General features: G+C 38.4%; 1 protein-coding gene across 3 annotated transcripts; it reads right to left on the bottom strand.

The window, feature by feature from the left end:
- Positions 1-2,286: 2,286 nt before the first annotated feature.
- LOC111871780 lies at positions 2,287-11,272 on the bottom strand. Of its 3 annotated transcripts, none has more exons than XM_023865102.2 (5): positions 11,254-11,272; positions 10,537-10,686; positions 7,918-8,006; positions 5,303-5,483; positions 2,287-3,666 (listed from the first exon to the last, which is right to left on the bottom strand). In XM_023865102.2, exons 2-5 carry the CDS (start codon positions 10,639-10,641, stop codon positions 2,392-2,394), a joined length of 1,650 nt encoding a protein of 549 aa, XP_023720870.1. In that variant the 5' UTR covers positions 10,642-10,686; positions 11,254-11,272; the 3' UTR covers positions 2,287-2,391. The 3 variants fall into 3 exon arrangements, with proteins under 3 accessions (XP_023720870.1, XP_023720869.1, XP_023720868.1); XM_023865101.2 differs by lacking the exon at positions 11,254-11,272 and adding an exon at positions 10,817-11,108; XM_023865100.2 differs by lacking the exon at positions 11,254-11,272 and having other exon boundaries at positions 10,537-11,108.
- Between the last annotated feature and the right edge of the window lie 390 nt (positions 11,273-11,662).

Here is an 11,662-nt window from a genome sequence, read left to right as displayed (position 1 = left end):
GGGGTACATATTTCTATTCTTTTCTTATCCTGTTTCTGTATAATAATAAAACATTCTCCAGGAGAAACACACAGCAGCATTTGTTAAACCATTCACAAAGTCCACCCAGTGGGACTATGTACTGTATTCACGTGATTACAAGATGAGATATTATTACTTTTAGTTTCAGTAATATGTGTATATTGGGGAAGGGTGTCATTTTAAGTTATGAATGAAGAAAAATATGATAAGATTTCTGGGAAAACAGATATCAAGCAACTGTGGTACATATGCATTGAGTATTAATTATATCAATATGAGAATATTTCAAAAGCAGTAAACACACATTACTATTTCATTTCCATTCCCATGACACTACACAGAATGTATCTACATCTAATATTTTTGGAACCACAATTCTGCTTCTGAGGTACATATATTTTGTAATGATGAAATATCCATTAGAAATGAATCTGTATGTGCAGTGTCTTCACTACCACTAAACCAACAGAATTATTCTGAAGGAAGAAACATTCTAATATTAATACACAATGTTTGAAGGCATGTCAGTTAGCAGATGTTGCTTAAGTTAGTTAAGTTAGTGGATGCTCTGAAATCCTTTGTGTTGTTAAGAAATGATTTTAAGGTATGGCATTCATGTTAACTGTGAACATTTATACATAACTTAGGATACTCAGGTTTTTTAAGCCACTTAGCAGATGTCGCTTAAGTTAGTTAAGTTAGTGGATGCTCTGAAATCCTTTGTGTTGTTAAGAAATGATTTTAAGGTATGGCATTCATGTTAACTGTGAACATTTATACATAACTTAGGATACTCAGGTTTTTTAAGCCACTTAGCAGATGTCGCTTAAGTTAGTTAAGTTAGTGGATGCTCTGAAATCCTTTGTGTTGTTAAGAAATGATTTTAAGGTATGGCATTCATGTTAACTGTGAACATTTATACATAACTTAGGATACTCAGGTTTTTTTAAGTATCTTTGATAACTGTTGCTATTAGACAAAAGCTTAATAAACTACATGACAAAATCATGAGAGAACTTGTAAGTAAAGTAAAGCTATCCCTGTACCAGGCCGTGAAGGCCCATAGGGTTGTGAGACGTTGAGGGTCCCACACTATCTAGACAATCGGCTCAAAGACGGTAAGGTTGTCAGCCTTACGCGCTGACCGCGCTTTACTTCCCAGGAAAATTATTTAATTAATTCCTGGTACTCATTTCTGTTAGAGGCTGAGTAAACCCCAGGGCCTAGTGCGGCTGGAAGGATTAGGTCAACTGAAAAAATCCATTGACCCCATCGGGACTTGTAGGGAGCATATTTCTTTATCCCACCTGTGAGTGCACATGATGCCATTTTATGTTATCTGTTTGCCAAAGATAATAATTCTGTAACATCGAGGATATATAGTATACCTGGGGCCAATATGTGATCCTGGAGGAAATTCAAAAACAAATACTAAGCCCAAGTTTCACCAGTTAAGCATTCGATGGTCCTACAACAGGCCATTATAAGAGAATGTGAAGAAAACTTTGTTTCTGATCGAAAATTGAATTTATCTGTACAAGTTATGTTTCAGTAACATTTGGCATTGGGAAGGTTGGGGGTTGTCTTATAAGGTCACTGTATTGGTGGGGGGGGCAATTATTGGCTGAATGAAATGTGTACTTCTGAATATCTCTGGCATACAGCAGCCTCTATTAAGCTCCTTCTACCAGCATTCCCTACAGACATAAACCATACGTCAGTATATAATATTTTACCACTTACACTGATAACTTTATTTGAGTTACAATATTGGCACCAATATAAAAAATTAACATAAAACTTTTAGGCATTATATTATGCCTACAACATACAACAGACTGCAAATGTAATTAAGGCTCTTGAAAATTGCACTAATTTATTATGAATAAATGTCACTTTACTCATTGCAGCTTAGAACTATGAAGTACGGTTTCATACACATCACAAATACTTTTAATTAAGTACAATTATTAAATTCTGAGAGTCAGTCAAACAGGAATAGAATCCTTATCTAGACCAAAAGAGAACAAGGTGTTAATATTTCAATTTAAGTACAAAATATGAATGGAACTCAATCTGTGTAATTAAGTATAAGAAGAGTTCACACTTACCACATTCATATTGTAAAATAACTACTACAGCCTTCTAATGCTGAATTTTTTTTTCCACAGGATTCCAGTGTTTAATAAGAAAAAGAAATAAACCTTCTGGCTGAATTTTATAATTTGTACTTAAAACATAGTTTTTAAATACACCATTTACAAAAATGTTTTAAATAGGCCTAATTTTATAAAACAATGGATTCTATTATAAATATTCTGAAATAAATTTTCTTTGCACCTCATGAATTTTGTTCAATTTGTGCAGTCATCATGTAGCATTTGTAGAATCTTCATTCACAGGGGCTACAGAAATAAGTGGGGACTGGGACCCAAGAGAGAACTTTGGTCGGGCTGTAGCTGCTGGCACTTCACCTGTTTGATCAGATGCCACATCAGACACCCGCTTCACACCCGAGTTGGAAGGACCAACAGTCCATGGTCTTGCCGGCAAAGATGGAGTCTGTAACTGTTTAAGCGACAGTCCTGTATCATTCAGTGATTTTCGATTTTGTTGCAGCAACCGTATTGATGGTGACCGAACTGATTCTTCACTGCTACTTGAACTCACAGTACAGCTAGTGGATGTATTGGGTATGTCTCTGTCTTGGAATACTCCCCTCCCCTCTGCTTCTGTCTGTCTGGCCAGAGGAGATGCAAGAGATGGAAGAAACACAAAACCAACTGCACCTTGGCGACTCCCACCAATTCTACATACACTTTCACACTTCCTGTTCTCTTCTTGTAAAAGGTGACTCATTTCTTCATATTCATTTTCAGTTAAACAATTGTCTACAATTACATGAGACAAATCATCGTAAGAAAACTTTATACTTGATATATTAGCTGTGCTGTCTTGACAGTCGCTATCCTTTAAATTGCTTATATCACAAATACCATAACCATCAAGGGTCTCTGACACTAGGGACTGATAATCATTACCATTATCAACTACAGTAACTCTCTTAAGTAATTCTTCATTTCCAGATTCAGTACATGTCAAAAGTATGTTGTCAGAAACAGAAACTGGTCTCTCATGTTGTTTCTCTTCTACCCTACTCTTACATGAACTCTTCCATTTCCCTCCATGGAAAGTAGAATCCACAGAAGTTGCATTAGCCAACTCATTCCCTCTGCGTTTTCCCTTTCCAACATCGGCCGAGGTGACAACTCCACAGCAGGTCTCTGACACTAGCAGTGATTCTTCTCTTGCTACCGGTGGCTGGGAATTTGACGGTGGCAAGGCAACCTTTTCTGGAGCATTCTGGACAAATATCACCCGGTTGAATGCCTTCCAGCGTCGGCACAAATGAAGATAAGCTTTGCACTGGATGTACATAAAGACAATACCACCAGTAAATCCAATAGCCACAACAATGAGTTTTGTCCAGAATGGCCATTCAAGAATACCTTTGTATATCTCTTCTGCTGTACGATCAATCAGGACATACAGTGACCATACAACACAAGTCAAAGCCACAGCATGGAATGTGACAGAGCACAGGAGCTTGCGGCGCTCCACACCAGACATCTCCAGTGTCTGCCACTGCAATGAGAAAAGACACCCAAATCTTTGTTAAGCCTGCAACATAAGAGGAATAATAAGGAAGATTTACTTTTGTAACTTAGTATTCTTAAAAGTACTTTTTAAACTGAGATTAACGCATGTGTTATTAGCTAAGTATTTCTGGGAGTGAGAAATGTTTAAACAAGTTGTGGAAATAAATGAAACCAATTTTATACCCAATACATATTTTGTGTAAGTCTTACTGTTTCTGAGATAATAAAAAGGAGCTAATGCATATAATTCTTAAGCTTTATGCACTCGTCACACAGGTGCACCACATGAACAGCTTATGGGCACCCTGTGCCTATGTATACATATATTCATGTTATCACCCTGCTGGTCAGAACATATGAATACAAGCTACACTGGATGATCAGGAATAGATTTGGATGACTTACATTTTTCTTTACACAAGCATCAAACTGCAAAATTTGTAACTGAATTGTTATTGATTATAATGGCATAATATTTATAGTTTTAATATAATGCACCATGAGCGAGAAGTTTTTATTGACTCAAGCACAGAGAAAGCACTTTCCACTTCAGTCTATTACAGGTAATATTTCATTTCAAGTAATGAAATTCTATAATTTAATGAATCTCAGTTATGATTGAAAGTCATCACAGTGGAGCAATAACAAGTACATAGATTTTTCTGAAACAGTCAGCAGTACTGTCCATTAATTCAGGAAGAAAGGAGTAATGGGGGGAAAGCAAGACCATGAGCTCTGATATCAGCAGCAGAAAATGAGGCAGTAACAACATGGTTATAGATTTTACAGGAAACATAAACTGTTGATTACCATGACACTAACTTATAGGAATACTGTTTCTGTCCTCAGGTGAGGAGGTGGGAGACACCTACTCAGTTGGAGCCATTAGAAAGAGGCCCAACAGAGTAGGTGTAGGTGTCTTCCCCCCCCCCCCACCTGAGGATGGAAACAGATCCATTTTCCAAAATATTGCATTTTCTATTTTTCTAGAATACCGGCCAATGGAAACAGTCCAAAAACCCAGTAATCCTGTGTGATATACACCATCTACATGATATCTACGGATCTTGAATCATGCAGGATTCTTACTGCTACATGACTAGCCACTACAGCTAACAACAAATAAACTCTCTGGCTTTAGTCCGCAAGCAAACTATACTGACCAAGTGACCACTACTGTCAGTGAAGTTAGTGCCAACTATAACAGATACAGAGTGTCACATGATCAGCGCAACGAATCCCCACAGCAGTTAATTTCGGTTTTCTAGACTGGAGCCATTACTTTTCTGTTGAAGTAGTTCCTCAATTATCCTCGCAAGGCTGAGTGAACCCCATTCCAGACCCACTACTTCTCAGAAAATTTGGTAGCGCCGGGAATCTAGCCCGGGACCTCCGGATCTGTATGCAGGAACTCTGACCACCACACCCTCACATATTACCTGTATAACATCCATTTCAGTATTATCCTTCCATCTTTGCCCAAGATTCACACACAGTCTCCTTCCTTAAGGTTTACCAACTAAAATTTTGTATGCATTTCTCATCTCCCCCATGAATGCCACATACCTCACACATTTGATCCACCTTTATTTGCTGCAAAGAGATGCCAAATAAAAATTTACCTCACTAAATGGTTTAATCTTGCTCTGCATGATGAACTGAAATTTACAAAGCTCACAGCTTCGGATGTCTGAAGACTTGATCCATTGCTGCAGGCAAGCCTGATGAACATATCGCAGGGATCCTGCACAGTAACATGGTGCAATGAGGGGCACCTCACTGTCTCCTTCACAGTGGCAGATTCTGAAAACAAAATCATTACAACTTCATAAATATCGGATATAAAAATAATTACACAGTTATTACAGTCTATTTATTACTGCAGTTTTTGAACTATGCTAAATGGCACTGAACACATCTGAGAGCAATGAATGTATAAGGGGTGGGCCTTCTTGGCCCTTGCACCACGACCTACAGTGGTCTGTTGCGCTTCCCCTTTTGATTATCATCTCAGCAATCCTGTGCTTCGAATGAAGTGCAGGATTTTGTATGTGGGGGCGTTGAAATAGTCAATTGGTTCCATAAAATATTGACCCAAGTGATGTAATCTTAAATAAGGTAAGGCCTCATATTCACACAGGATATGTGTGGCTGTTTCATTTTCTTCTTGACATCTCTCACAAGTGGGACTATCACTTAGTCCCAGTTTGAAGAGGTGTCCTTTAAGGTGACAGTGTCCTGTAAGTAGTCCCACCACCTATCGTAGCTGGTTCCCGTTTAACTTCAACAGTTCCTTCGCTCTTTTAGCAGAGGGTTCTCGTATGAGTCCCTTTGCTTGCCTGAGTCCAGTCAAGGATCCCCAGCAGTTCTTATATCTGAGAGCAATACAGAAATGCCATACTTCGTCAATACTACAGAAATTAGTACACAATATAACTTTTTTTTATTATTGCTAGTGGGGTGGGACTAAGTCCAACAACTACTTATATCCACAAACTTCAGCTATTTTGGATTCTAAAGTTCTGATGGTGATGTATAACACACAGAATTACTGGGGTTTTGGAATTTTTCCATGATCCAGTATTCTAGAAAACAGAAAACATGACATTTCAGAAACTGGCCCAACTCACCTGAGGATGGAAACAAATCCAGTTTCCAAAATGTCATGTTTTCTGTTATCTAGAATACGAGATGATGGAAAAAGTTAAAACAAAAAAACAGTAATTCAACTATTTTATCTTACTTACTTACTCATGGAGCTGAGCCCTTCTGGAGGAGCCACCAATTCTGCAGTTACTCAAGAATTTCCCAGCATTTTATGGAACCCGAAGGTTCATTACTGTGTTCACAAGAGCCCTCCACTGGTCCCTATCCTGAGTCCAATCTATCCAATCCATACCATCCCATCCTATCTCTCTAAGATCCATTTTAATATTGTCCACCCACCTATGCCTTAGTCTTCCCTGTGGTCTCTTTCCTTCTGGCTTTCCCACCAATATCCTATACACATTCCTCGTCTCCCCCATTCATGCTACATGTCCTGCCCACCTCATCCTCCTTGACTTGATCATTGTAGTTATACTTGGAGAAGAGTACAAGTTATAAAGCTCCTCATTATGCAGTTTTCTCCAGCCTCCTGTCACTTCATCTCTCTTCGGTCCAAATATTCTCAACACTCTGTTCTCAAACACCCTCAGTCTATGTTCCTCCCTTAACGTCAGAGACCAAGTTTCACACCCATTCAGAGCCACAGGCAAAATTATAGTCTTGTATATTCTAATTTTTATGTTTCTGACAGCAGAGAAGAAGACAAAAGGTTCTGGACTGAATGGTAGCATGCATTACCCGAGTTCAATCTCCTCTAAATTTCCTCCTGAATCAGGTTTCGATCTGTTATCGTTGTTCCCAAATATGTGAACTGTGCCACATTTTCAGAACATCTGTTTCCTATGCAACTATTTTATCTATTGATAAAAAATGATCACTATACTTAAAAGGCTTAGATATTTTAAATCCTTTATACACATATATCGTAAAGTTTCCTTTAATATTATGTCTCCCTCTGAAAATGGTCATCTTATGACAGACACAGGTCAGGGATGTGATAGTATTTGATCAGTGAAAATGAAATAAATTAGACACATTTTGATGGTGATTTCCCATTTCATTTGAATTACTATCAAGTAAACAGGAAACAATAGAGAATGCAAGACAATAGATTACCAAATTAAGCTACATACATAATTCCAGAGGGAAGAGAGATGTGGGAAGGTCTGGAAGAAAGTGGAAAATCAGTTTTCAAATTTCTGAACATTGGAATAGGCTTCTAATACCCAATCCTGATAGTGAAGAGGAAAAGAATTTATAGCTGCATAAGCCATAAGAAAAATATCTATTCCCGTCTATTGTTCCATTATGGCTCTACAGCCCTTTGTTGGACCTTGGCCACTTTTTCAGTTTTTTAATCTACATATAATTGGTATGACCCCTTGGACGGGGGATCAGCCCAGTGTAAGGCCACTATAAATACACACAGACACCCACACCTCAAGTGGGATTCAAACCAATGACCCCAGTGTTTTGAGCGGGCGAAGAGAGTTCATGCCTTAGACCACACGGCCACTGTGATCAGCTAAGAATAAATTTCTAGACTTGAAAAATGTCTGAAGTGGCAACCTTAGGTGTCTATATTACAGCAGTGTTCCAATTGCAGGAGTGTTATGAAACTGAAGATCACCTGCATATATCATGGTTGTTAGAAAGAGTTGAAGCCTGGGATGCACAACGTTCTGGTGGATGCTGACTCGAAGTTGTGAACATGGGCTCCTGGAAAATAAAAAGAAAACGTCTTTAAACAGAAGGAAGGCTGTGCCATAGTTGAAGCAGTCATTCATTGACCAATTCAAAAGGGCTCTAATGACAGCGTATTACACCGTGTTACAGTGTGCAGCAGTATCCTTGTCCACAGCATCTGTACACCTGAAGATTGCCAGTTAGACCAGAACATATAGTGAAACAGTGTCCAATAAAGGAACGATGAATGACGTACTTAGACGACCCAAAAACTCCTAAGTCAGATCTGTAGTTTCTGTTCATTGTCTGATATACTAAAAAAACAGAATACAACATTTTGGGAGCTGGGTCTGCTCCCAGAACATTGTGTTCTGTTGTTTAGAATATCAATGAATGGAAAAAGTGCAGAAGATCAAACCCAGATTCAATTCATTGCTAAGCAATGAAGCTTGCGTTGCCACAATTGCTTGAATGTGGACAGTTCCCACACCTGTACCAGGCCGTGAAGGCCCATAGGGTTGTGAGATGTTGAGGGCACCACACTATCTAGACAATTGGCTCAAAAATGGCGGTAAGGTTCTCAGCCTTATGCGCCGGCCACGCTTTAATCCCCAGGAAAATTATTTAATTAATTCCTGGTACTCATTTCTGTCAGAGGGTGAATAAACCTCAGGACCTAGTGCGGCTGGAAGGATTAGGTCAACTGAAAAAAATCCAATGACCTCATCAGGACCTGAACCCATGACCTTCCGGCTTGTAGCATAGCCCCTCAACCACTATGCTACCATTTTAGGTGTACACATGATTAATGTGAGTAACTATATATATAAATTAAAACTGCATTCTTCTGGGTTGTGATGCTAACTAATATGGTAGCCAGAGGAACACAGTGTTTCCACTTCAGGTTTTAAGATGGGGGCAATGCATTCCTCAAAAATGTTGGTAACCACTTACCAGACTACAGGTGTGCCTTTATTATATGTCATATTTTGGAGGATGGTTTCTGAACATGAAAATAAGTAACAAAAGGTCATATACATGTGTACCCTGAGGGCCTTCATTATAAAGTTACAGATATTTTAATTTCAATTTTCATGGTCACACCTTAAATACTTTCTAAGTTTAATGAGTTCTGCATAAGAAGAAAACAAACAAAAGAACTCTAATAACCTCTTTATATTGACTTTCTTATAAGGGGTGCTTGAAATGGCCTCATGTTAACAGCAAGTTAACAGAAAGAAAAGTACAATAATTTGGTACTCTCCAATTATGGAATTTTTCTCTGTATTTGCTAGCAGCATCTGCAGCATTCCTATTACACTCTCCTACCACAAGATGCATGTGTGCTAATTCTGTAAATGAACAGACACTTTCCATGCTGGATCCATATGTAACATGCTCTTCCAACCTTACATTGCTTCAGACTGAATTGAAATGTAAAACCCAATAGTGTCTGTCTACATCATACCACTATGTATTCCAAGTATGACTTTTAAGTATCAACACAAAGTTAAGCATCGAATGGATTTCTATGATCACCACGTGACACAAACAAAATACTCTTGGAATGTCTGTTTTTCAGAATGTGACAGCAGGAGCTGACATATTCTAATGGTTATAACTATATAAGGAAGACCATCAGCGTACAAATTCACACAAATATTTTTACTTACTTTGATGTCCAGAAATCATCTTGTAAAATATGGCATTTCATAATGAGACACCTGTATGTGGCATCACTTCCCATATCAGTCCAATTATTCACTACCACGTTCATATTTATATAAATTAGTCCCCAAGTCTTTCACACTAGGAGTAAAGTAACAATGTATTTTACCAAATTCTGATCATTTTCAAATGTGATCTATTTACACTCTGATTAGTCCTTGAACACCAATCCATGAGTTTAAATATGAAGTAAATAATATTAAATTATGTAAGCCACAAAATTTATTTTGGGGGCACACAATAGTGTAGTTGGTTGAGGTACTATGCTACAAGCCAGAAGGTCGCAGATTTGATTCAAGAAAGGTCACGGGGTTTTTCAGTTGACATAATCCTTCCAGCTGCATTCTGACCCTGGGGTTGACTTAGCCTCTAAGAGAAATGAGTATCAGGAATCTTCCTGGGGATACAGGCGGGCTGGCACCTAAGGCTTACAACCACACCATCATCTGTGAGCCGATGGTTTAGAAAATGTGTGACCCTTGACATCTCACAACCCTATGGGCCTCCATGGCCTGTTACAGGGATAGCTTTATAGGAACATATAAAGCCCTCAGAATCTATGGTCAAGATACAGCACATCTAGTCCTACTTTCATTTAAACTCTCACATTCATTGTGGGAAGTTAATTATGGATATATTAAATATAATAAAAACACCCATTTCACAGATTTTGGAACTAGAGAGGCTAATTTGGTATAAGCACCACAGTAGCAGAATGTCCAGCTAATGCAGCTGAGAGGAGACAATATGAACTGCAGAAAACTGTCAATGGTGACAAGTAGCTGTGCAGGTCCTGCTTTTCACTATTCGAAAAATCGGTACCTTCATTACATACCTGCGCTTTCCAGTCCTGGTTCTGGGTGCTTGCATTTGTATTTTCTTTGACCCAATCAAGTGGCGAAACGCTAATCTGTTGTAACGGCATTTCAAAAACTTGCATATTACGTAGACACACGGCTGACTACGGGCTTACTTAATTCATTCACTACAAAACATAAACACAGATATGTCAGACTTGACTACAGGGCGCAATACTGTCATGACTACATTGTCAGTTATCCAAAACGAATTAAACATCACTACACCACAGCCTACAAGCAAGCAGGATTCCTTACACACAAAAACAAAAAATGGGGAAGGCGAAGTACATATTCCCTCCTCAAATATGTAAAATACGACATTCAAGACTTCATTCGTGCCATTTCCCTGGCAGCGTGACCTAGTACCATCAAGCATACATCATGTGGCGTTTTCGTAGACTACGTAAGTACGCCACACATTGAAACTTTTCCCTTCCAGGCCAGGAACAAAAGTAAAGTAAAGCCCTCTTTGATTATCATTTTTGTTAAGTGGGCGTGGTTCTAACAGCAAACAAACTGTCCAATCAGCTGTTATCTTGCATGCAAACTGCAGCGCTCCAGTTTTAATAATAATAATAATAATAATAATTATACACAGGGATGGCTAACTGGATGCACGGATACGTGGCTTATACGTAAATTTATTTACTCAGATAAGGATCAAGACGCTGAATATGTTTAGAATAAACTACCCTGTTGAAACTCGTTGTCATCAACTGTAATTATGTGATTAAAACCTTCATCTTGAGAAAGAATTCCTCATATTTTCACCCAAATTTAGCGAATGAGGAAACTCTCTCATAAACAACGTCAACACGGCCGTGACATTACTTCTCCCATCTCTATGCAGATATTAGTCTGTCAATACAAAATGGCCGCCGCCAGTGCCGAGATACGATCGGTAAGGAGGTATACTATCATAGCAACGTCCTACTCAAGTTAAGTTACATTCTGTTCTCTCTGGTTATACAGTTTTGAAAATATATAAAAGTAATCACAGTGTGAGTATGTAGTTGTATATTTTGTAGGAAGGAGAACAAGAATGGTAACACTACACCAAATTTTGTAAAGTATTACACAGCAAGTGGTTCATTACCCATT

Source organism: Cryptotermes secundus, unplaced genomic scaffold (genome assembly GCF_002891405.2).
Source record: "Cryptotermes secundus unplaced genomic scaffold, Csec_1.0 scaffold846, whole genome shotgun sequence".
NCBI classification, from domain to species: domain Eukaryota; kingdom Metazoa; phylum Arthropoda; class Insecta; order Blattodea; family Kalotermitidae; genus Cryptotermes; species Cryptotermes secundus.
The sequence above is the reverse complement of the archived record's forward strand: the minus strand, read 5'-3'. Positions and strand labels throughout refer to the sequence as shown.

Bases quoted from the DNA above. Each gene is read 5' to 3' on its own strand.
- LOC111871780 (XM_023865102.2), bottom strand. From the start codon at position 10,641: ATGCAAGTTTTTGAAATGCCGTTACAACAGATTAGCGTTTCGCCACTT. The intron at 8,007-10,536 runs GTATGTAATGAA...TTTATTTTCCAG, and splicing joins ACCAGGACTGGAAAGCGCAG to GAGCCCATGTTCACAACTTC. The intron at 5,484-7,917 runs GTGATCTTCAGT...TTTTGTTTTCAG, and splicing joins AACAACCATGATATATGCAG to AATCTGCCACTGTGAAGGAG.